Source organism: Natator depressus, chromosome 5 (genome assembly GCF_965152275.1).
Source record: "Natator depressus isolate rNatDep1 chromosome 5, rNatDep2.hap1, whole genome shotgun sequence".
Taxonomy (NCBI): domain Eukaryota; kingdom Metazoa; phylum Chordata; order Testudines; family Cheloniidae; genus Natator; species Natator depressus.
In genome coordinates, this window is record NC_134238.1 from 130,723,362 (window position 1) to 130,745,852 (window position 22,491).

The window sequence follows — 22,491 nt, forward strand, 5'->3', positions numbered from 1 at the left end:
TAATGGGACTTAAGCACGTGCTTAAAGTTAAGTGCTGTGCTGAACAGGGATGTTTCTCTGAACTGGGTCTAAGGGAGGTTATTCTTCAGTGTCCCCATGAATTCAATCTCTCATTCCCCCTCAGTCTTTTCTCCCTCACAAAGTGGTCAACCTTCCCTTCCCTGCCCTCTTTAATCAGTGTGCTTAGAGATCAGCAAGTTCCATGATCCGTGTCCATCCAACCTGGGAAAGATATCCAGGTTACTGCTCTTGAAAGCCAGTGCTGTTTATTTTAAACATAAAGCATGGTATTTTGCAAACCAGGCCAAGCTCCTGACCAATGTTCCCTTCTGATATTTGACAGGCCGTGTGCGCAAAAAATTTCTTCTGTGCAAATTGTTGTGCTTCTGTGCCAATTTTTGTGCGTGCGGTGTTTCTCTGTGTGTGCGGGGTTTAGGATCTGTGTGCATGCGCACTGCTTAGAGGGAACACTGCTCCTGGCCCCTTGGATGCCATGTGAGAGCAGCATAGGAGACTTGGATATTTTGGGCAAGGGTACCCTGTACTGGTCTGCTGCAATGTGTCTGGCCAATCTGAGAGCTTTAGTGGGTCCGAACAGAGTCCCACCTAGCTCTCCTTGGTCAGAAGACCAATGTGACACTGCAATGTGACACTTGAGAAGAGGATGTGGGGATGGTCCTCCATGGCTTAGCCCTAAGTGGAAGGAACTGGATATTGGTAAGATGGGAGACTGCATGGCTCAAAGGATTGGTGATGTGCTGTCCAGTTTCTCAGCTGCAGGGCAAAATCAATTTGAATCCAGCACTGTCTGTAGTGACTGAAAGTTGTTACCATCCGAGGGCTGTTCAGTGGCCCTATATTTTACAAATAAATAATCTGTGGCCGATCATATGCAGATATACGCACTGCTCACCTCACAGTCATGCGGCAGCAGGGTAGAACTCCTGACCTTCTGCTTCAAAAACAAGAGCCTTTGCTGCCTGAGCAAAAGATAAAGGGCTGTGAGCTCTGGTAGAATCAAGGTGTGACGAAGTGGGGATTTTCCCTTTTTATGTTGTATGTGAGTTTTTCTGTTTAGCCTTTGTGTGTTTTACTGTTTTGCGTGAATACTTTGTGTGCCTCAGTTTCCCTCTGTGCGGCACCAGTACCTCAGTGGTGGGAATAGGGGTGAGTGACTTTGACTGAGACCTCTGGGGCAGGTGAAGCTGCTCCAGTTGCCTGCACATATGCTATGACCGGTGCCCTTCATAACCTGAGACCCAGGAGGGCGATGCAACCAGGTGACAACCAGGTGACTCTTTGCCTGGGAAGCGAGACAAAGAGAGGGAGGAGGAGCAACGGGGGTATCTGAGGTTGGGTTGCTGGAAGCTGGCAGTCTGGTTGCGGGGACTGGAAGAGGGGGAGTCCAGGCCACCTGGCCCAGGACTCCCCAAGATGGACTTGGCTGAATGTCACTGTTTTCTGTTGCACGCTGTGTTCCTGTTGACTAATAAACCTTCCGTTTTACCGGCTGGCTGAGAGTCACGTCTGACTGCGGAGTTGGGGTGCAGGGCCCTCTGGCTTCCCCAGGAGCCCCGCATGGGCAAACTCGCTGTGGGAAGCACACGGTGTGGAAGGGGATGATGAATGCTCCGAGGTCAGACCCAAGAAGGTTGAAGCTGTGTAAGCTTCTTGCCCTGGAGACAGTCTGCTCGGAGAGAGGAGGCTCCCCCAGAGTCCTGGCTGGCTTTGTAGGGAGTAGTTCAAGAGCACTGCCCTGGTGACTCTGTGACACAAGGTTCATATCCCCTGATGGCTGAAACCTCTAGCGGGCAACATGATGCTGTGCACACGTATTTGAATAGCTCTGGCATTCTATCCAGGAGAAGGTAGCGGTCACACAAACAACAGATACCCATTCCTTCTGTGTGGAATGAGGTAGGTGGTCTCTGCCCAGCTGCTAATGAACAGGTGTCCACCGTGCAAGATCCATAGACATTAACTGGCATTTTTGTTGGCAGCTTCAACAGGGCAGCCAAGGACCAATTGGACCACAGTTACGTTGCCCTCCGTCCCGAGAGCTGATCTCTCTGAAGCAGACTGGTGGGGCAGTGTGGGGAAGCTGGGATTTCAGTTGCCCCAGGCTGTACCTGTCTTGTGAGTAATGGAAGGTGTTGGCTGTGAGTCTGTAGTTCAGGCTGACTTTTGAACTTAGAGCAGAGAGTCAATCTCTTTGTCATGTATGAGGAATCCAGCATATGCTCCCTAAACTCACAGTCTTTGGCTGCAGAATGAATCTTCTGAGAATATAAGTAAATCTGTTAATTAGTTTTTTAATTAAAATTTATTTTAAAATGAGCAGAGAATTATAGAACATAAGCACGGCCATACTGGGTCAGACCAAAGTATCCGGTCTTCCGACAGTGGCCAGTGCCAGGTGCACCAGAGGGAAAGAACAGAACAGGGCAATTATCGAATGATCCACCCCCTGCGTTCCACTCCCAGCTTCTGGCAGTCAGAGGTTAGGGACACTCAGAGCATGGGGTTGCAACCCTGCCCATCCTGGCTAATAGCCATTGATGGACCTATCCTCCAGGAACTTATCTAATCTATTTTTTAAACTCTGCAATAGTTTTGGTCTTCACAACATTGGTCTCTGCCGGCATCACTTTGGCACTTTTCACAAGCACTGAGTGTACTAAAACAATTAAGAAAATACAATTCTTGCTAAGTTATGTCCAAGCAATGCCCTGTCCAGCTTTCCCCAAAGTGCAGCCAGACCCTGCTTAAATCTCTACGGCTGGTAGCTGCTGTTTCACCTAAAGCAGCATGGCTCATCCTTGCAGAGAAAGGAGAGGGTGTGTAGGGTAGAGAGAAAAGGCAGGACAGAGAGAATCTCCTGGGAGATGCAAAACAAGCTCCCTGGATTGCTAGGACTAGTGGTGACACGCGCCAGACAAAGGAGCTGGCATTCTATAAATGAGGCAGCCAGCATCAGCAATTGGCTGATTGCAGCGAGAGCAGCCTCTCTGTCCAGGGTCTGTGAGAGCAAAGAGAAAGGAGGGGAAATCATCCTATTCTGCTGGAAGTTCACTGGCTGAACCAGGTTTCAAGAGCAGCAAGCACCTGTGTTTGGGAAAGTAAGTGACAATGGCATTCTGCTTAGCTAGTCATTTGGGGGCTTGTATGTCTGCATTGCAACTTTCCTGGGTGTGCACAAGTTTGCCATCAGGTATACACAGCAAACTGTATCCTCCAAGAAGGAATTCCTGAATTCCTTTTGCCATCAGCTGGGTCTTTATTAATAATGACTCTCCTGTGTCCTGTCTCTGTAAAGCTAATAAAAAAGCAACATAGCAGACCAGCTGAAGTGCTATGAAAACTGCTACTTACAGGTTACTGAATTCAACCAAAAAGAGACACTTGTGTTGCACTCCTTATGTGACTATATTTTTCAGGCTGTCGAAAATTTGCTAAAACTTGGCAATAAAAATCTCAAGCAAGGAGCAAATATTTGCTGCTTTTGATCATTTAAAAAAAAAACGGAGTGAGGATATTTAAAAATGATATGAAATCTAAACAAACTTTTTAAAACGTTGGCTTCTGTGATTTTATAACTCAACACTGTGGGCCTAATTCTATGTTGCTCTACTCCCTGTGCAATCATTTCCACCAATGCAAAGAGGGTGTAGGATGGCACTGGATCAGAATTGACACTCGTTTTACATGGGTGTAAATGACTGCACAGCAAATAAAGCCCTTTGATTTCAGAAATAAAACGAATATAACTCGATAGCATGGTCTAATGGCTTTGAGCATTTAAAAACAAAGCTTTTAGAAAGCCTAAAGTAGCCAGCTTGTTATGCATATTTGTGCAGTAGATTGTGTGTAAATAATGTGTATTTAAATACTATGAATATCAATGGATAAAGATATACAGAGAGAGCTTTAAATTCTAGATTCACACATATACATTTAAAAAATCCGTATTCCATCACTACTCCTTTACCCTGTAGTCTACGGTATACTGTGTGTGTGATAGATATGTGAATGAATTTCATTTAATGGAACAGTTCCCTAGGAGGAAAGATTTAGGTTTTTCCCCCCTTCCAGTCTATCTGAGAAAAATAATATCAATAACACTCTTAAGAAACAATATAAATAGCACTTAAAAAAAAAAAAAGGCTTCTTAAATTGCTTCTTACCTGCTAGTCTACAGTGGTTCCAAGTTTCATGTTCAGGTCTATTGCACAAAGCTATGTTTGACTAAGGAAATGAATAAATAATAGAAAGAACATGTTTCTAAAATAAATTGTCAAAACTTCCATAGGAGCAGGATTAGACCCAGGATTGTGTATGCTAGATCCTTTCTCTAAAGATTTGTGTTTCTTTTTTGTTTTTAAAATTCCAATATATAAACAGCTTTCTCTTTTCCGATTAAAGTGGTTGCAACACGAATACCTAAACAAATAAAGGCAGTGTTAACAAAGCGTATAACCCAGCTGAAATGCCATTACTAGGGAATATGCACAGCCAGCAGAGTGTGATCAGAACAACATTGTTCTGACCACACTCACCCTGAATTGTGTAGACTTAATCCTGATCTCACTCGCACCGTTGGAGATGAGTACAGTAGTAGCTCCATTAAAGTCAATGGAATTACACTGCAGTGAGATCAGGATTGGGCCCTTTGTCTCCTGGTAGTTTTCATCTTCATATAGAAAGGTGGGATTTGCCAGAGTGGATCAGTTTCTCAGTGATTATGGGGAGCAATAACTTTACTTAAACACAGCAGGCCAAATTAATTCCTGGGGTAACTCCATGCAAGCCAGTAAAGCTGCACCCCGTATGATTTTAGCCCCTTGTGTTTGGAAGTTAATATGTGCTGAATACACACAATATGATACATATACAGGGTCCAGTCCTGCTCTCACTGAAGTCAAAGGAAGGGGCTGCTCTTTCGCTGAGGTCTTAGATCCAGAACACATCATCCCTGCTTCCTTCTCAACATGGCGCAGATTTCTTCTGTCACTAAGAAAGGGGAGGACTCTCCTCACATGCAAGGCAGATCTAGGTGGTTCAAGCAAACGGGTACCCTTCCAATAATAAGTTTTCCCCGTCAGCATTGTGGCAACAGATGCACAAGCAGAGAGATACGGCCAGATACAGCAGTTGTCATGAGTTGGCGGTATAACTGAAGGGTGGTCTTAGAGCAGAGGTTCATCCACAACCCTAACCCTCAAGAATTCCTATAGGATTCACATAGTGTTTGGATTTTCTTTCTGATCAGGAAAGCCTGGACCGTGATACTTGTATATGATATTTGGGAAATGAATTTGACGAAGGGTCTGTGCTTTAAAGAAAACCATTTGGACCAGGGATCCATGCCGTGGCCTGATAAGGGTCAGTTACCTCTGCCTTCCAGGAGGGAGGAGCAGCACAATGGCAAAAGGGCAAGAAAATATTTTACAGACAATAATTTCTGACGCTAATGTGGGCTTAATGGATACAGAGCCCAGGTGTTTATCTTTAACTAATGTTGCTTTATAAATAGCACTGAAACAAAGGCCATCATACCCATGCAAATCTGTCAGCCCTTGCTCACACCAAACTCCCACTGGAGCCGAGGAGAATCTTGCTTGAGAAAGGACTGTGGGGTCAGGCTTTATAGAAATATAAGTGCAGCGAAACAAAGGAGGGCAGAGAATGTTCCTAATGAGCGAGCAATGGGAAAAGGACAAGGGCAAAGAGGTCTGTTTGTCCATGTGCAAGGGAATTTAAATCTCATTGGCATTAATGGAAATGTTTAAATTCACATTTTGCTGAGAGGAGAACAGACCCTCTATGCTCTGCCATGTGCATGTAGGCTCAAAGCTGGTAGATCTACTGGCCTAACTTTTGAAAAGTGACTCCTGATTTTAGGTGCCTCAATTTTTAGGTGCCCAACGTGAGACCTCCTGAAGAGAGAGAGAGTGCTAAACATCCACCCTCTGAAAATCAGGCCCCTTTAAGGGGTCTCAAGTTGGAGCACCCCAAATCACGCGTCACTTTTGAAAATTCAGGCCATATTTCTCAGTAAGTGTTAGATCTGACTAGGCTGAAAAGCAACACTGAATCATGTTAAACATGCCTTATCGAAATGTGCGATGGAGTTGTAGCCATGTTGGTCCTAGTATATTAGAGACACAAGCTGGGTGAGGAAACGTCTTTCACTGGACCAATAGCTTCTCTCTCTCACCACCAGAAGTTCTAAATATAATAGCTATATGAATATTCTACAGTAGTATCCCCAGAAGACTGTAATACAATCGAAGCATGTGGGTTTTAGGCCATTGCTTTAGAACACTGCAGTACTCTTTTAAAACGGACTTGTTTCTAGTCTGAGTGTTCCAGGAAACCCTGGCTTCAGAAGGGAAGGTTCCTGGGATCCGAGATTTCACAGGATAAATTTTGTCACAGGTTTGTAACATTCAAAATCTCTGCCTTGGCTGCTTTGTTTTGTCTTTTGTATTCTCCACAGTGTTGTGCTTTCAGATATTCCACAGTGACATGGTCACAATGGTGGAGGTATGTGGCTTGAAAGTACAAAAGAGCCCCCAGTTAATTCAGACCGTTTATTTTCCCCTTTTGCATGTATTTATTAAAGTTCATTAAAGGTGGTCGCTATAACTCTGTTAAACACAAGAAATATTGATTATTGTTCTGGTTCCTACAGGCCCCTAACAAGATCAGGGCCTATTGTTCTAAGTGCTGTACAAACGCACAATAAGAGACAATTCCTGTCTCAAAGAGCTTACCACTGAACTAGACAAGACAGGCCAAGGACGAGAAGAAAATGGAGGCACAAGGAGATGAAGGAATTTGCCCAAGGCCACACCCCAGAGGTAGTGGTAGAGCTGGGAATAGGACCCAGGTTTCTTGATCCCTAATCCAAGGCTCTATCCACTAGACATCACTGCCTCTTTTTTATCTTCTTGCCTTTAAATCTGATAGCCCTGCAAGGGGAACTCCTGGCACATGGCTCCTGGAGAATCCACCCTTTATAGGAGACACAAGGAGCTATGGACAGGTAGTGGTGGTGGTGACATGGGTGGTTATTCCTACACTGGTGAGCATTAGGCCCAAAAGCCTACTGTCCATATTCTGCTTTCAGTTTAGCTAATTCATTCCAGTCACAGGGAACTCAAACTCGTTTCTACTGGGTTTTCTACCAGGGCTTCAAAAGACCCAGGGTGTTAGTGCTGGCCAGTGTAATATCTTGTGACATCCATGCCAAATCTTCCCTTCCCTCCTGGCTTGAGTTCCACAGCCCAGTGCTACCATGAAATTGAAGGGAGAAACAATGGGTTTCCTCTTTCTCCTTTGTTCCGCATTGCACTAATGCACACTGAACAAAACTCAGCACAAAGTGTTTCTCTGGGGCTCTTTGGCCTCTGTTTTAAATCAGCCCGGCAAGTATCTGCCTGAATTGTGAAGCAGGCTCCATCTTGTGTTTCATTTCCTGTTATTCAAGGGCTGAGGGGACTCAGAAAACCTCACTGTGAAATATTAAATAGCGAGTGGTAACATGCTAGTGGGCCTCCCGGTTGGAAAAACAGGGCTGCGCTGTGGGGTGTATTCTTGAGGGGCCCGATCCTTGATGTCAATGGGAGTGTTGATTGAGCAAGGATTTCAGGGTTGGGACCAAGGGGCCACATTCATCCCTGGTGTAATTCCACAGAGGTCAAAGGTGTTAGACATGGGATAGATTTAGTCCAAGATATTTGCTTATAACCAGCCTGTTAGTAATTACTGAGTCCCAGCCTCCATTGCAGACCCGTTCGCCCCCCACCCATTAATCGCAGCTTCAACAGCCATTCACTTTGGACTATCCAAGCAGAAATGTCGCTTTGTGCCGGGAATTCCCGCTGCCGTTTCTGCCTGAACACCCATTGAGGGTGTTTAATGCTTGTGCATGGAGAGGCTGTGAGAGCTGCTGCTATTGAGAAAGAGATCTTCATCTGTTCTCCGCACTGTGTAACTTGTATGGCTACATCTGAACCCGCGTGAATTTTTTTTCTGAGGAGGTGGATGGGGTAACGAGTTGCTTCTGATACTTGTTTGCTTGAGGTTTATTCTCATTGCTGCAGTTGAACTGCTCTGTGAGTGACCCACAGTTTGGCTGGGAGGGGTTATATTTAATCTGCGTGGCTTGGTTGAACTCTAATTCTGTGAATACAGCTCTCGTGTCGTGAACCAGCATCTGTCACATGATTTTGGGTCTTGCTTGCCTGATCCAAGGGAAATGAGCCAAATTCTGTTCTCAGTTACAGTGATTTAAATCCAGAATAACACCACCAATGAAGTAACCCTGGATTTATATCTCTGAGAGCAGAATTTGTTCTCTTGGATCTAAACTGGCATTTGCCTGGTTCTCTTTCTGCTTAGGTGAATGTAAGACTTTTTGTCTGTGTCTGGTGGAGATGAACTGAAAGAGTTTAATGATGAAGCCATACCTGCAGATTAGTGCAATGTATATTCCTGTATTATCAATGTATAAAATAGTGGTTTGACACCGATTCGCAATGAATAAGTACCTGTACAACAAACAAACAGCCGGTGGATGATAAAAGTTCCATATACTGTATCAGAGAAAAATAAATAATACAGCACTTGGATGTGTAATATTAGCATAAATCAGAAGCGGCAAATAGTTTGAAAGCAAGGTGGGGAGCAGGGAAGGAAGCACGGATGCAGCTGAAACATAAGGCAGATCATTCCTTGGTATGCTGGCCGCTTTGCAGTGTTAGATGTAGGGGACACAGAATGCCTTAGGGGATGTCTTGTATGTGGCAGTAGAAGAATGAGCTAGAAGAAAGAAATGGACCAGAGTTGTGGGTGGTTTCTGAGACAGTAGAATTACTGCTGTGTCGGACTAGGTTGATTGTAACTGGGGAGATCTCTGTCCCAAACCCTGAGTAGATATCGACTCTGTAAAAAGGATTCACGGGGGGCGGGAGTGTGGTGTTTGCTGATCTTGAACAAATGTCAGAGATGCAGTGGTACATTTTTAATATGTCACACAGGAGCTGGACTGATAAAGACAGCTGTTTGCTTACAGGACTTGTGTTCACAAATCCGGTATTGTCCTCCACTGAAAAAAGAGAGGGGAGCCAAAGAAAGAACGATGGGAAGGAGTAGGCAGTGCTCATCTTTCCAAAAATAACACCCCTGCCATGATGGGATCAAATACTTGGAGGGATTTGCTGAAGTGAGGCCAGTGATCTATTCTAAATCATTCTCCTGGAGCATTTCTCTCAGTGCTATAAGTAAACCTCAGGAAAAGAGGCCGTTGGTCAGTATTTGCACTCTGGAATTAAAGTAGGCGTTAAACAGACTCAGAACTATTACAATGCACATGCCACTATTGAAGTCCAGACTGTAATGGGTGCCATCGCCACTAATAAAATAAACAGCCCAGCCCTGGAGAGTTGCCATGTATCTGCTTTCACACAGGAATAAACTTCTCTTTCAGCAAAGCAACCAGCATAAGCTGCACATGATTATAATAAGCAGCTGCGAGGAAGACCTCATTAAAAAGAGAAAGCATAAGCATCCAGGCAACTTCTGTACCAAATCAGGGATGAGGATGGGGAACATGATGTACAAAGTCAGCGCAATACCCAGACTTCTGCAGTGTTTTGGCAAGTAAAGTACAAACTAGCTCTTTTAAATGGGTTCAAGAGATAAATGAAATATACGCTCTGTAGTGCAACCGTAAGGTAACAAACCAGCAGAACGAAATGAATGAGAGAAGATTCCCTGCAGGAACAATCCAATAGGACCCAACATTTCTGCTTTTTGTTTTTTTAAGAGAGACAAGGGTGTTTTGGTGAGATCATTTTACCCTCTGGTAAAACACAGTTTAGAAAAATCAGGTCTTGGTAGCAGCTGCGAAATTATAACAAAATACAAATGTTCTAGGACCTGACTGAATATAACTGAAGGTACCAAAGCAGAGCTGGGGATTAGCAATGAGAACATATTTAAAAAATGGAAGGATGCATATTCAGTGAAGAGCTCAGGGGATTTTGCATCTCTGTTCAATGCTTTCATGTCCAACGCATTAAGATTGAAAGCTCTGTGGTCAGGGACTATCTTTATAACACTGTACATATGTACAGTGCCTAATGCAATTGGGCCTCAATCTCTGACTGGCCTTCTAAGCACTACTGTAAAATAAATCATAGTAATGCTGACAGTATTTTCCTGATGGTTTGGTATTTAGGGTGCTGGATCAGGACTTAGAAGATCTGGTTTTGAACTCCCAGTTCTGCCACAGACTTTCTGTGTGAACTTGTGCAAGTCACATAATGTTTGCCTTCCAGCCCCTGCTCAAACCATGTCACCTGCACAAGGAGCCCTTCATAAATGAAAATATGATGATGATCGCCTAGCAAAGACTGTGCAGTGAGGGGATGAAATCGGTGGACAATTCTGAGCTATGGATGTGAAGGACAGTGGGGAAGGAATACTTAGTCTAGAAAAAAAAGAAGGGCAGTGTAAATCACTGAGCAGCAGAAGGGTCTAAGCGCCTAATGGTGGATACAAATCAACTTAGGGTAGGATTTTCAGAAGAGCTCAGTATTGGCCTAACTCTGCCGCCAGTGACATCAATAGGAGCAGAGTCCGGCCTATGATGGGTACTTTGTGAAATCCTATCTGTGAACCACATTTAAATATTATAGAATGCAAATTACTTTAGGCTCACTGTAAGGCCGTATTGGTCTGGAAATTGGGCTCTATACTCTGTGTAGCCTGCGATATAAGCTGGTCAAAGCTAGGAAAGCTACATTTTAGCTGAAACTCAGATTTTTTGTCACAGTTTCCCCTGCAGAGCCCAGTGCAGTAGCATTTATAGCAGACTCACCAACACTGAGCGGTGAAAATAAAACCAGAGTTAGTATCTTTCCATTGAGCATTTACAGCATTTCCACGTTGCTTTTCCCTCCGCCTTGAGCCCCGACTGTTCTAGTGATGAGCACACATCCCATTGCTGAGAAGTCCTTACTTCCAGCAACAAGAGATTAACGTGGATTGGAAGGAGAAGCAGACTACTGCTTCCCTGAAGGGTTGTACTAACATATTCTACAGTCACAGTCATAATTAGACAATGCTACAGTGCACCAGTGCTTTTTCCTTGGGGGAGTATTTCTCGTGGTGATTGGTAGATGTCAGGGGCCCAATCCTTGGGTCCAGCTGGGCTTTGCTTGGTTTAGGACCCAGGGTGGAGGTGGGCAGCAGTGGTTGTATGCCATATTTATCCCTTTTTGCCCTATTCGGAGGTTGGACTCCGGGTGGTTTGGCCCCAAGCACAATTCAGAGCAATTTCAGGGCTAGTGTAACTTGTGTCAGCTGGTAATGGTCCCCAGAGGGGCAGTTATGCTGTCTTGGGATTGTCAGAATGCTGCTGCTCTCTGGCCATGTCCCCTCCCCAGTAGACCTCCTGCGCTGGGCTCTGTGAGGAGCAGTGGTGCGGCACTGACTCTATGCTACCTGGGGATTCCTTCGTGCCAGAAGAGCCCTCAGATGTCTGGATAAGCCAGCTTTGCAACCCCTTGGGGTGCCATAAAGGCACTGTCTGGGGGAAGTCAGGATCTGTCCCTATGTGTGCTCCTTCCTAATCCTCTGACAATACAAAGCTAGTTCTCTATATCCCACGGCAGTTACTGTGTTTGAGATCGTAGTGTGGGCAGGGAGTGGGACACAGGGGTTACGGTTAATCCATAGCTGGGAATGGCAATCCATCAGCCATGGCAGGGATACATTTCAAATCGCTAGCAACACTCTCACCTCCCATAGAATAATAGCATTATACAGCCTGAAGGCAGGTCTGAGACCTCTAACTTCCCCTCGTGGTCCTCTTTGCTTTTCAGAGCCTTGAGCATGACCAGAAAGATCTTCACCAACACCAGGGAGCGGTGGAGGCAACAAAACGTCAACAGCGCCTTTGCCAAGCTGAGGAAGCTCATCCCCACCCACCCTCCGGACAAAAAACTGAGCAAGAACGAGACACTCCGCTTGGCCATGAGGTACATCAACTTCCTTGTCAAGATCCTGGGGGAGCAGGGCCTGCCTCAGGCAGGAGTGACTGCCCGGGGGAGTATACTGGGGCTGTTCCAACAAGCCCCACATTTGCAGAGCATGGAGGAACTGACTCTGATTGAAGACTGTGGAGTCCCTTCTCCGGGCACAAGCAGCAACATCGCAGAGTGCTGGTCAGAGTCGTCGTCTCCCTCGCAGGGCAGTGAGTGATGCAGTCCTGGTGTTAGTTTGATCGTCTCCTTTGCATAACGTGTGGATTGTTTGCCTTTGTACAGTATTTATCTATTTATATCTATTACTGTTGCATTAAATATATTTTTATTTAAAAGGAAAGGAGGTAGAAGGAGGACAATGGCTTGGATGACTAGGGAGTGGGACCCTTGGGAATTTGCAAGGATTCAATGTAGTGATTTCACAGATTCATGGAAAAAATCAAAGCCAAGAGGGGACCAGTATGATCTGAGCCCCTGTATAACAGGGGCCATAGAATTTCATCCAGTGAGAGCTGCAGTGGAAGAGATTATTCTTCCTTGCTACATAAGGCTTGTGGCTTAGCTAGCGTGTTTCACTTAAACAATATCCAGCCTCGACAAAAGGTTCCAAGCGATGGAGCATTTACCACATCCCTTGGTCAGCAGTTCCAAGCTAAGAGTTTACATCTTATTTCTGAATTGAATTTTTCTAACATGTAGCTTCCAGCTGCTGGATCTTGCTTCGCCTTTGTCTGTTAGACTGAAGGGCTCTCTAACATCAGAATGAAGCACAAATGAGTATATAAAAAACCAGCCACCAAGAAATTAAAACAGAAATGCCAGCTATGTTGAAAGAAGAAATGTTATGGGCGAAATTTCAGCAGATGCAGTGGAGAGAGTCCATCAGCAAATCTATACCCAGCTGTGGGAGCCCTGGGGCGGTGGAAGTGGCCGTCCTCATTCTGGCTCCATTCAAAATCCACAGAGAGGCTGCTCCTCTGACCTTCCATGGCAGGACTTAAAGGGCCAGGAGGTAGCCTTATGTACATGAATCCCCTGGCCCAGCAAAGGCCCCTGTATGCAAACCTCTAGGCAAATTCCACACCACCTGCAGACCACGCCAAACAAGAGCAGGAAGCGGGGACTCTGTGAAGCTGTTGCTGGCCAGAATACAGGCCTGCATGAGCCCAGATTTTTCAGCAAATATGTGTGCCCATTTGGCACGCTTCCAGTGGTTCTCAAATGATGGGGTGGGCCTCCCAAGGGAGGCACGGGAATGTGTCAAGGAATGTGCGCACTCTGGTTGTGTGGGCTTGTTTTTTTTAAGCACTCTGGACTCTGACTGTCAGTCCCGCGTGGCTGGGGCTCGTGCAGAAGCCGGGAAGCAGGGATAAAGGGAACAGGCAGAGCCTTGCCGCCCCTCTCAATCCCTCACTGGAAGGCAGCCGGGGCTTGAGCTCTCCTTCCCCCCTCCTCAATCCCTCACCGAGGCAGCCTGGGCTCAGGCTGTCCCTTCCCCGCACCCCCAATCCCTCACCTGGATGTGGTGGGGCTCCGACTGTCAGTCGGCGTGGCTGTAGCAACGCAGAAGTAAGGGTGGCAATGGGGCGCTAAGTCTTCTGTGAATGGTGATACTGATGCATCCGATGAAGTGAGCTGTAGCTAACGAAAGCTTATGCTCAAATACATTTGTTTGTCTCTAAGGTGCCACAAGTCCTCCTGTTCTTCTTGCGAATACAGACTAACGCGGCTGCTCCTCTGAAACTTTTCACATTGCCACCCTCACTTCTGTGCTGGTACTGGCTGGGCACCTGGCCAGCAGCTGCTGCTCTCCGCTCTGCCTTTAGAGCTGGGTGGTGGTATATGTACCGGGGGGGACACATAAACCACTACAGACATGAAGAAGGGGGGCCCGATCAAATAAGTTTGAGAACCACTGCTGTAGGGAATACCTAAATTATATAGCAGATACTGAGATGGTAACCTTTAAGTATCTCAGGCAATTGTCAGGTGTTTAAGGATGACCACGTGGAGTGGGAGAGCAATTGCACCGTTGAATGTTGCTCACCAATCAGTTCATTTGAGTATCGGAGTTGCCCTCCTGTGTCAGCAAAGATCTGAACAGCTCGGAGGTGTTAAAAATCAACTTGAACAGCAGGTAGAAAGTCTAGGGATTCAAATGTAAAGGGTTTCTGGGTCAAATCCTGCTCCTGCTGCAGTCACTGACAAAACGCCCGTTGAGTTCACAGAGATCGGGAGGTGGCACGCATACCTGAGATTGAAGTACATTCATTATGGTTCAACAAGTGGAAGTGACCCGTGCTCTGCCAGATCTCCTTGGCTGCTTCTGCCTCCTCATGAGAAGATGAGCCGTCTTCAGAAACTGTAGTTAGGGCTTTGAATGCATTACACTGCTTGCAACATTTACGCTTGTAGCACAGGGAATCTGTCACCCGATGATGAGGTTCCTATCAGAATCACACACACCTAACATACAAACATCTCAACATTCCCTATATATTCATTTGTCTCAGGGGAGCTGACAAGGAAAAGATTTGGCCCAGGCATGGTTTTTTGCTGATCTGTACACTTACGAAGACTAAAGTTTGTCAAAAACATTTCTGCTGTGGCTCTGTGATTGCTGCTGTATTGCACGGTGGAGCTAGCAGAAACATTTCAAATACTGACAGAAAAATTTTAGTGAACAATTAATTTTATTTTTCAAAGAACTCTGGTTTCCAGCCTAGTTACTCCTAGATTTTGGCGCTTTGAGGACATGAAATGAGTGAAGTGGAAACATCTGAGTGGAAACACGCCAAGAGTCTTTTTCATGATCTGTGAAGTTCATGCTTTATCCTTTCCTATGCCCACTTGAATGTGGCTACTTGGATTGATATTGTCTATTCTAGGCATAGGCTCAAATGTAACGGGCTAGCTTCTCATCCCGGGTATCTGTTGGCTTCGATGGAGTTACACCAAGGATTTGGCCAAATAGGTGTAAACATTTACATGTGAGGATTGTTGGCGCTATTCTTTCCATCAGCCCATTGCTATCATTGGAAATGTTTTCTCATTAGCAAAGCAAGTCAAAACAGATCCATTCTTTGAGCTGAGTATTGTTGTCAAGGAAAGGGAAGAAAGCCTAGCAATTAAGTAATGTGAAATGCTTGTTATTTATATATTGAAAACTTTTCTTATTTTTGGTTCAAATGTTTTTTGTTCTCTTTTCATTTAGGATCTCCTACTCGGAGGTACAGCATGTGTGTGACTAGATTTATCTACCAAAGATTTGTTTGTCAGGTCTTCTCTTCGTTTTTTGTGATTTCTTATCTGTATGGCTGTGAACAAATATGGTGTAACTGATCACATTTTGTTGTATACAGTGTTATTTAACTGCTAATATATTCAAAATAAATTATTTAAGAAACTAACCTTTTTATCTTTCTAAACTTTACTCTTAAATTCAAAAAACATCTGGCAGGGGATATCAAATAGTAAAGCAGAATGAATTATAACACCAGGACCATTTTCATGTTTGTCACCGACACGCTGCTTCTGATTCTTCAGAATAGTTTACCGGCAATGCTTAGAAGTTAGAGATGGTCCAAAAAACCAAGGACAAAACCAAACCACATTCCTATATTTTTTTTGGAAAATGTTCTTACTTTTTTTTGGTCAACGTTTCATCAAAGTGTCAATGTTTGAAAGATTATGGCCAGCTCTTTGGTTGATCAAAAAGTTATAGATCAGTAAAATGTGTTGCAAAAATGTTAATTTTCCCCCCAAAATATCACAATTCAAAAGACTGGGACCCAGTTGTGGATTTTGAACACCCCAACAGACTGCGATGTTCAGATAGGGGCCACTTGCCATGTTCTTATTGGGATCCAGGTTTGAATTTCAAATATCCCCAAAGCTCAGTGGTGCTTAGAATCCAGATTTCAGAGTAGCAGCCGTGTTAGTCTGTATTCGCAAAAAGAAAAGGAGTACTTGTGGCACCTTAGAGACTAACCAATTTATTTGAGCATAAGCTTTCGTGAGCTACAGTATGCATCCGATGAAATGAGCTGTAGCTCACAAAAGCTTATGCTCAAATAAATTGGTTAGTCTCTAAGGTGCCACAAGTACTCCTTTTCTTTTTAGAATCCAGAGTTTGTTTCTGGCCCATGCCTGTTCCCAAAGGGTTGGTTTTACAATCTAGTCCCCAGTGGTTGTTGGATGGGGTCTAGGAAGGCCAGTGGTGACAATGCTATGGTGAAAAGATGGGAAGAGGGTCTCCTGTCACTGGGAGATGGGGCTCGTGCCTGCTCTGGGACTCATTCCAACTATAGGAATGGAGGCTCTGAGAACTTGGGTCTGTTAACTTCAGTGGGAGATTTGCTTGAAAAAAGCGTGATCGGGCCAAAGGGCTCTGGAGGAAGAAAATCTGGGGCCTGAATCTCATTTACACTCATGCCCCTTAAAATCACCAGTATGGGGTAAAGCAGCCTCAGCGTCAGGAGAATAAGACCTGTAGTTTTAAGGCCCCTGCAGAGCTTCCCACTGGACACCAACAATTTCTGTAAAGTGGGGCTGTGTGACACAGTGTGTGTGTGACCTGCGCAAGGCATGGCTGATACCAGTCAGCTCTGTGTTCTTGGGGAACCAGGGTGCAACACCTGAACATAGCCATTATATGAACAACATACCCTCATATCTCAATGTCTGTACTTTGACCCGTTAACCTTTTACTCCCAATCGGGGATATTGCAGATTATGTATTCCTTACGCCATCTGATCTTAAATCGAACTTTGCACCCCTTGATAATCTGTACCTTATTCCCTGATAACCAGAAACTTCTAAGCTTAAACTCTGTACCATTTCTTTTATTTTAACATCATCTTAATAAAATTATTAAATCTAGCCTGTCTGACTCATGAAAGACCCCCCCCCCCCCCAGCCTCTGTTTAAACCAAAACCCATCAGAGAAAAAAACTTGCAGAGAGCAGTGAAGGGCGTTGGGAGACACACCCAGACCCCTCCTGACAAGGGTGACAAGATTAAGACATCTCCATTAGCATACAGAATGAAGAACAGAGACAACTCCCCTAGCCTCATCTGCATGAAAGATGGGACAGGGCGTCATCTCAATTTGCATACAGAATGGACAACAGAGAACCACACTGAACTCGGGGACCAGAAAAGCAGGGTCTCTAAGGTGCCACAAGTACTCCTTTTCTTACTGCATCATGGGAATCTCTGCTCCAGATGTTAATGAACCTACGCCTGCACACACCCAGCTCAGCAATTAACAGACCAATTCTAGTAATAAATCCTTGATTGATATCCAAAATATTGAAGCAGCCTAGTTGTATTGTGAGCTCCCTGGAAGAAAACACCACCCATAGCCAGGAGTGATCAGCTCCTATTGTCAAGCCTAAAGAAAACCCTTGAGTCATCAGTTTACCTATAAACAAATCTAGTGTTCTCCCTTGAACCATTGTATTTTTTCTACAAAACCCCCTACCTATGCCCAAGTAAGTGTTCTGATGCTTAGATCCAAACTACACATCAGTTCCACTGGGACTCCATCTCCTGACTGATGGTGCTGGGGGCTCTGCCTGTCTCCAGCACTCAGGACCCTGAGCTACCACCATCACCTGGGAACCCCAACCAGTTCAAGCCTCATGGAGTGGGTGAGATCCCCCTCTTCTCTCTCACTGTTTTCCTTTCTACCTCAGGTATTAACCTTTAATAATGTATGTTATGTTGGTTTAGCCCTCCTTGTGTAGTTATCACTATTATTCAATAAATAACTTTCATGGTTAGGCTGGTTGCTTCTCTCTCTCTCTCTCTCTCTGAACTTTACTCTTTTGTGTATTTAGCTTCCGCCATTTACTCTGCAGCAACGCTTCTTTTACCTAAGCTAAAGATCCCTGTGGTGCCCAAAAATTCTGTGGGGTTTGCTCATCAAGTGGGTTACTACCAGTACAATTGTGACGTGAACGTGGGATAGGGACGTGTTAAACCTGTGGCACATAAGGGGTGGGCAGCTCAGCCCATTGAGTACAGGGACAGATAAGGGGATCAGCTTGAGAGTGCTGATTGACCCGGTCCACTCAGACTTGCCCGGTTTGTTTGTGTGTGTGTTCGTGTATGTTCATCTAGTTCTAGGGCTGGAGGAACCCAGTCCTCGGGAACCTAGGTCGTGCAGGATAGCTCCATTGGGAGGGGACCTGCAGAAGGAAGGAGTAGAGCTCCATATGGACACACAAGTGACATAAGCAGTACATTAATAGAATTACAGAATCCCCCTCTCCCCCGCCCCAGAAGAGTAATCCGAATAAATGAATATGCCCCAAAGTAATGGGCACATCTGGTAACATGGCACAGAGGAGATTAACCACTTTTGGTGGGGAGGGAAGGAAGCATGCCCTGCCATGTGGAAAGCATCTGTAGTTAAGACCAATTAAGGAGGCATCTCTTGGCAGCAACCAAAATAACTGGATGGAAAGTAGAGAAGGAAGGGGCATCTCAACGCTCTCCTTGTTGCAAAAAGGTAGGATAGTTTGCTTCCACCCAGCACAAATGGAGACTGATGTAGCCCAGCTTGATGTCTTCACAAAACAGACATTCTCAGTGCTGTACGTATATACCTACTGCTGAACCCTCTAGTGGGTGTCCATTGGAACCAACATGTGAAGTACATTAACAGGAGTGTGGCCCACTATTCCAGAGCAAGCTTGAATTGTTCTCTTAGAAAGGTGGATGTTAGCAGGTAGCGTAGTGGATACCTTTCTGCTACCCGAGTCCCTAAGGGACTGCCTATATTGCAATGAAAGACCTGCAGCATGGGCGTGGCCGGTCCTGGTCATATGGTTGCCAAACCTCCAGGATTAGCCTGGAGTCTCCAGGAATTAAAGATTAATCTCTAATTAAAGATGATGTCATATGATGAAAACTCCAGGAATACATCCAGCCAAAATTGGCAACCCTACCTGGCCAGCTGACTAGGGCTTGTGGGGATCTCAGAGCCCGGTCTCCAGCCTGAGCCCAAATGTCTACATTGCAATTTTATAGCCCTACAGCCTGAGCCACCTGACCTAGGCTCTGAGACTTGTTGCCAAGAATTTTTTAATTGTAGTGTAGACCTACCCTTAGAGACCTGGTGCCACAAAGATTGCACCCCAACCATTACCACAGGTACTAAATTGGGACCAGAAGATTCTTAACACATACACCACTAAGGGAAATGCAAACATATAAAAACAAATACCAATAGAGTGCCGCACACTGGTAGATAAGGTGATGTGATCGGGCACACCCTTCCTGCACGCCCCCCTTGTGGCCTTTTCTGGCCCTGCAGTTGTGTTGTGCTCAACACCCTTCAAGTTCTTTCAATCAATTGTCCAGTCTTAGGTTGGTTCAAAACATGTACCCTCTTCGTGGGGTCTGATTTATTAAGTGGTTCTACAAAGTATAAATCCCTTTGTTAGTTGCTCCAGGTCACCCCACTCTAGGTCCATATAAGAGTCCCAGTCAGCTCTCACCCTGGTTCAGGAGATGCCCCAAACTGGGGCTGTGCTTCAGATGGTCACTCCCTCAATACAGGAGTTCCCAGCTCTCCCCTTGAAGCCAGGCTGTGAGTTCATCCATCCCTCTGTCTCTCCTTAACCAAGAGGCCCCAGCTCTCTCCTTAGAAGGTCAGACCAATGTTCCATCTAGCCCGCTATCCTGTCTTCCGACAGTGGCCAGGGCCACGTGCTTTAGAAGAAATGAACAGAACAGGGCAATTTTGAGTGATTCATCCCCTGTCATCCAGTTCCAGCTTCTAGCAGTCGGAGGTTTAGGGACACCTACAATCCTTGGAGCTGGGCTGTAATTTAGCCAGCTGTAGGTTCTTAGCCAGCTTCTCCCTCCACTGGCCCCTTTTCCCCTGGTAGTCCCCAGGCTGAGAGGGTTCAGCAGGCCAGCCTTCTCCTGCTGGTGTCTGCCCCGCTGTGAGGGAGGAGGCAGCATTTATGCTCGTCCCTTCCCCTAACTCATCCCTAATTGGTTGGGTGAGAAGAGATCCTTGCCTAGCCCTTTCAGCCAGGCTTCTGGCTCTTGTCCCTTAAAGACACAGTGACAGGATTTCCTCCTGAGCACCACTCATTCCCAGTACCTCTTCATCCCTATCAATATCTCCTATGTCTTGTGTATATAGATTGGGTCTTTCAAAATCACAAAGGGCCACCCCACATGATGGGGGCATGGGCTGACGGCTCACCGTTTTACACTTAAGGAGGCAGACTACCTCGTCACAGGTGGTCAGTCTATTTTAATGCCCTAGCTCTGGCTGCTCACCATTGTCTCAATACTGACCTACCTCTGAATATAGAGTGCTAGTAATCATAGCAGTTAGAGGTCAGAAGAACTAGCTATGGGAAGAACTATATTGCCACTGTGGGGTGTTTAGTTAAAGTGCCCATCTAGTAAAGAAAAACTGTTGGCTACCAGCCCCAGTGGTGCCTAATGCATGGTTTAAGGAGAAGGCTAGTCTTGTGATAAAGGCATTGGACTGGGATTCAGGAGATGTGGTTCAATTCCTGGCTCTGCCATAGACTTTCTGGGTGACTCTGGGCAAGTCACTCCCTCTCTGGGCCTCAGTTCCCCATCTGTAAAGCAAGCAGGGTAATACTTCCTTTGTCATATCTATTTAGGCAGTAAACTCTTCAGAGGAAGAATGGTCTCTTACTACATCTATACAGAGCACAGTGAGGCACCCAAGAGCTTAAGGGCCTCTAGACACTATTGTTCTCTTACAAGAAAGCTATCTGGGCCATCTCCTCCCAGGGCAGAATTGTTCCCGGCAATCCAGTTCTTTCAGTAACGGCCTCCGGATTTGGCCCTAGGATTCTATTTTTCACCTCTGTGTTTGATAAACATCCCAGTTCTTCGTGTAGCACGTTTAGAATGTGAATGACTTGTACCGATAATGTCCCCATTTTTATAATCATTGGATCCTTTGTACAAAATTCTAGCGCAATGGTACAAAACAGTACAGCTTGCAACAGTGACACTGCAGGGTTTGGGGTAATTGCTGTAGAATAGTGTTCTATTTTCTTTTGCTAAAGGAGACGTACTAGGTTACAGCCTGATCCAAAGCTCACTGAATGCATTAGAAAGTCACCTATTGACTTTACAGCAGGCTCTAGAATTCATTTTGGGTACGCCTCTGTATTATTGATGTTAGTGGGAGTTTTGCTATTGACTTCAGTGACTGCAGGAACAAGCCACTGGCTAACAGAGAAAGCCAGGTTACCTGTCAATATGCAAGGGGCAATAATTAATCATAGATCTGCAATCAGGTAAATAGCAACAGATAGAAATGCTCTTTACTGGCTGAACTATGGAACGTAGGTCCTTGCTCTCTTCATGCAGCAGTCTCCATGGTAGTGGAGATTTAGTGGCATGTTGTTTGCCATGCTTAGCACAGGGTCTCTGCAACAGCTCTGTTAGCTATGTTGACTCTGAACACCATGAGAGGAACGTGAACTGAGCAGTGTAAGTGTGTGTAGGGCAGGGGGGAATCAGTGGATTTCTTATCCTGCTGGATTTGATTAAAAAAAGGCTATCAAAGGCACGATCGGAAAAGGTTATTGTGAGAAAGAGTGCAGTGTAGCAACGGCAACACAATTGTCAGTCTCTGATTTTAGGCTATGGTGATGGATCCTGGTAGTGGGTAGGTACTACAACTGGACACCAAGAAGGATCCTCGAATGATATTTAAAGGGACAATATTTAGCTTGCTGGGAAACTCCAGAAACCACTGACCGGGAAAAGACTGATGCTGGTCTGATATGTTTCAGGGAACTAGTTGAAAGATGGTTAATAAGTCATTCATATGCATTTAAGATTGCTCCCTACGAAATTTTTTAGACATAAGGGAATTGCCTGAGATGACCAAGTGAAAACAGGGGTGAGCCATGCACGACTGACTTTTATTCTTTGAAGGCTAAGTGAGAAAGGGCAGGGGGAGAATGGACAGCTTAACTGCTGACCTGTGGGTCAGAGGTCACTTTAAAGTCACATCCTTAAATCTTTAAAGCCAGAGATAAAGCAACAGACTCTAAATCCATCGGTTTTCATTGCTGTGATTGTAGTTTTAAAGCAGCAGGTGCAAAGGGAAGAATCAAAGGGGGGAATGGTTCAAAGAATCAACTCTAATAAATATTAGGTTCATATAAGGTACATATTTCTATGTTTCGCTCAAACACAGAAATAACGGATACTTTTGTTGATGTATCAGTATGTTATGGCTGGACGTTGGCCTACCTCTGCTTCCATTCAAGTCCATGGTAGAACTCCAGTCGGAGCAGAGTTAGGCCAGGGCTGAGCGGTTCTGAAAATCCCACCCTTCATGTATGAATATACATCCCAGCTACACATGCGTTAGTCTGATGACAGGGATTATAAACCACATAGTTGATTAAG

General features: G+C 45.2%; 1 protein-coding gene across 3 annotated transcripts in view; it reads left to right on the plus strand.

The window, feature by feature from the left end:
* Nucleotides 1-15,429, plus strand: part of FKTN (fukutin) — a 78,442-nt gene extending 63,013 nt beyond the window's left edge. The window contains exons 1-2 of one of the 3 annotated variants that reach the window (XM_074953670.1): nucleotides 2,899-3,119; nucleotides 11,895-15,420. In XM_074953670.1, coding sequence (XP_074809771.1) covers nucleotides 11,905-12,273 — 369 coding nt within the window. In that variant the 5' untranslated portion in view covers nucleotides 2,899-3,119; nucleotides 11,895-11,904 and the 3' untranslated portion in view covers nucleotides 12,274-15,420. Of the gene's footprint in view, nucleotides 1-2,898; nucleotides 3,120-11,894 lie in introns of those variants that run through there. The other 2 variants (XM_074953665.1, XM_074953669.1) reach the window with 2 other exon arrangements.
* Nucleotides 15,430-22,491: the final 7,062 nt, after the last annotated feature.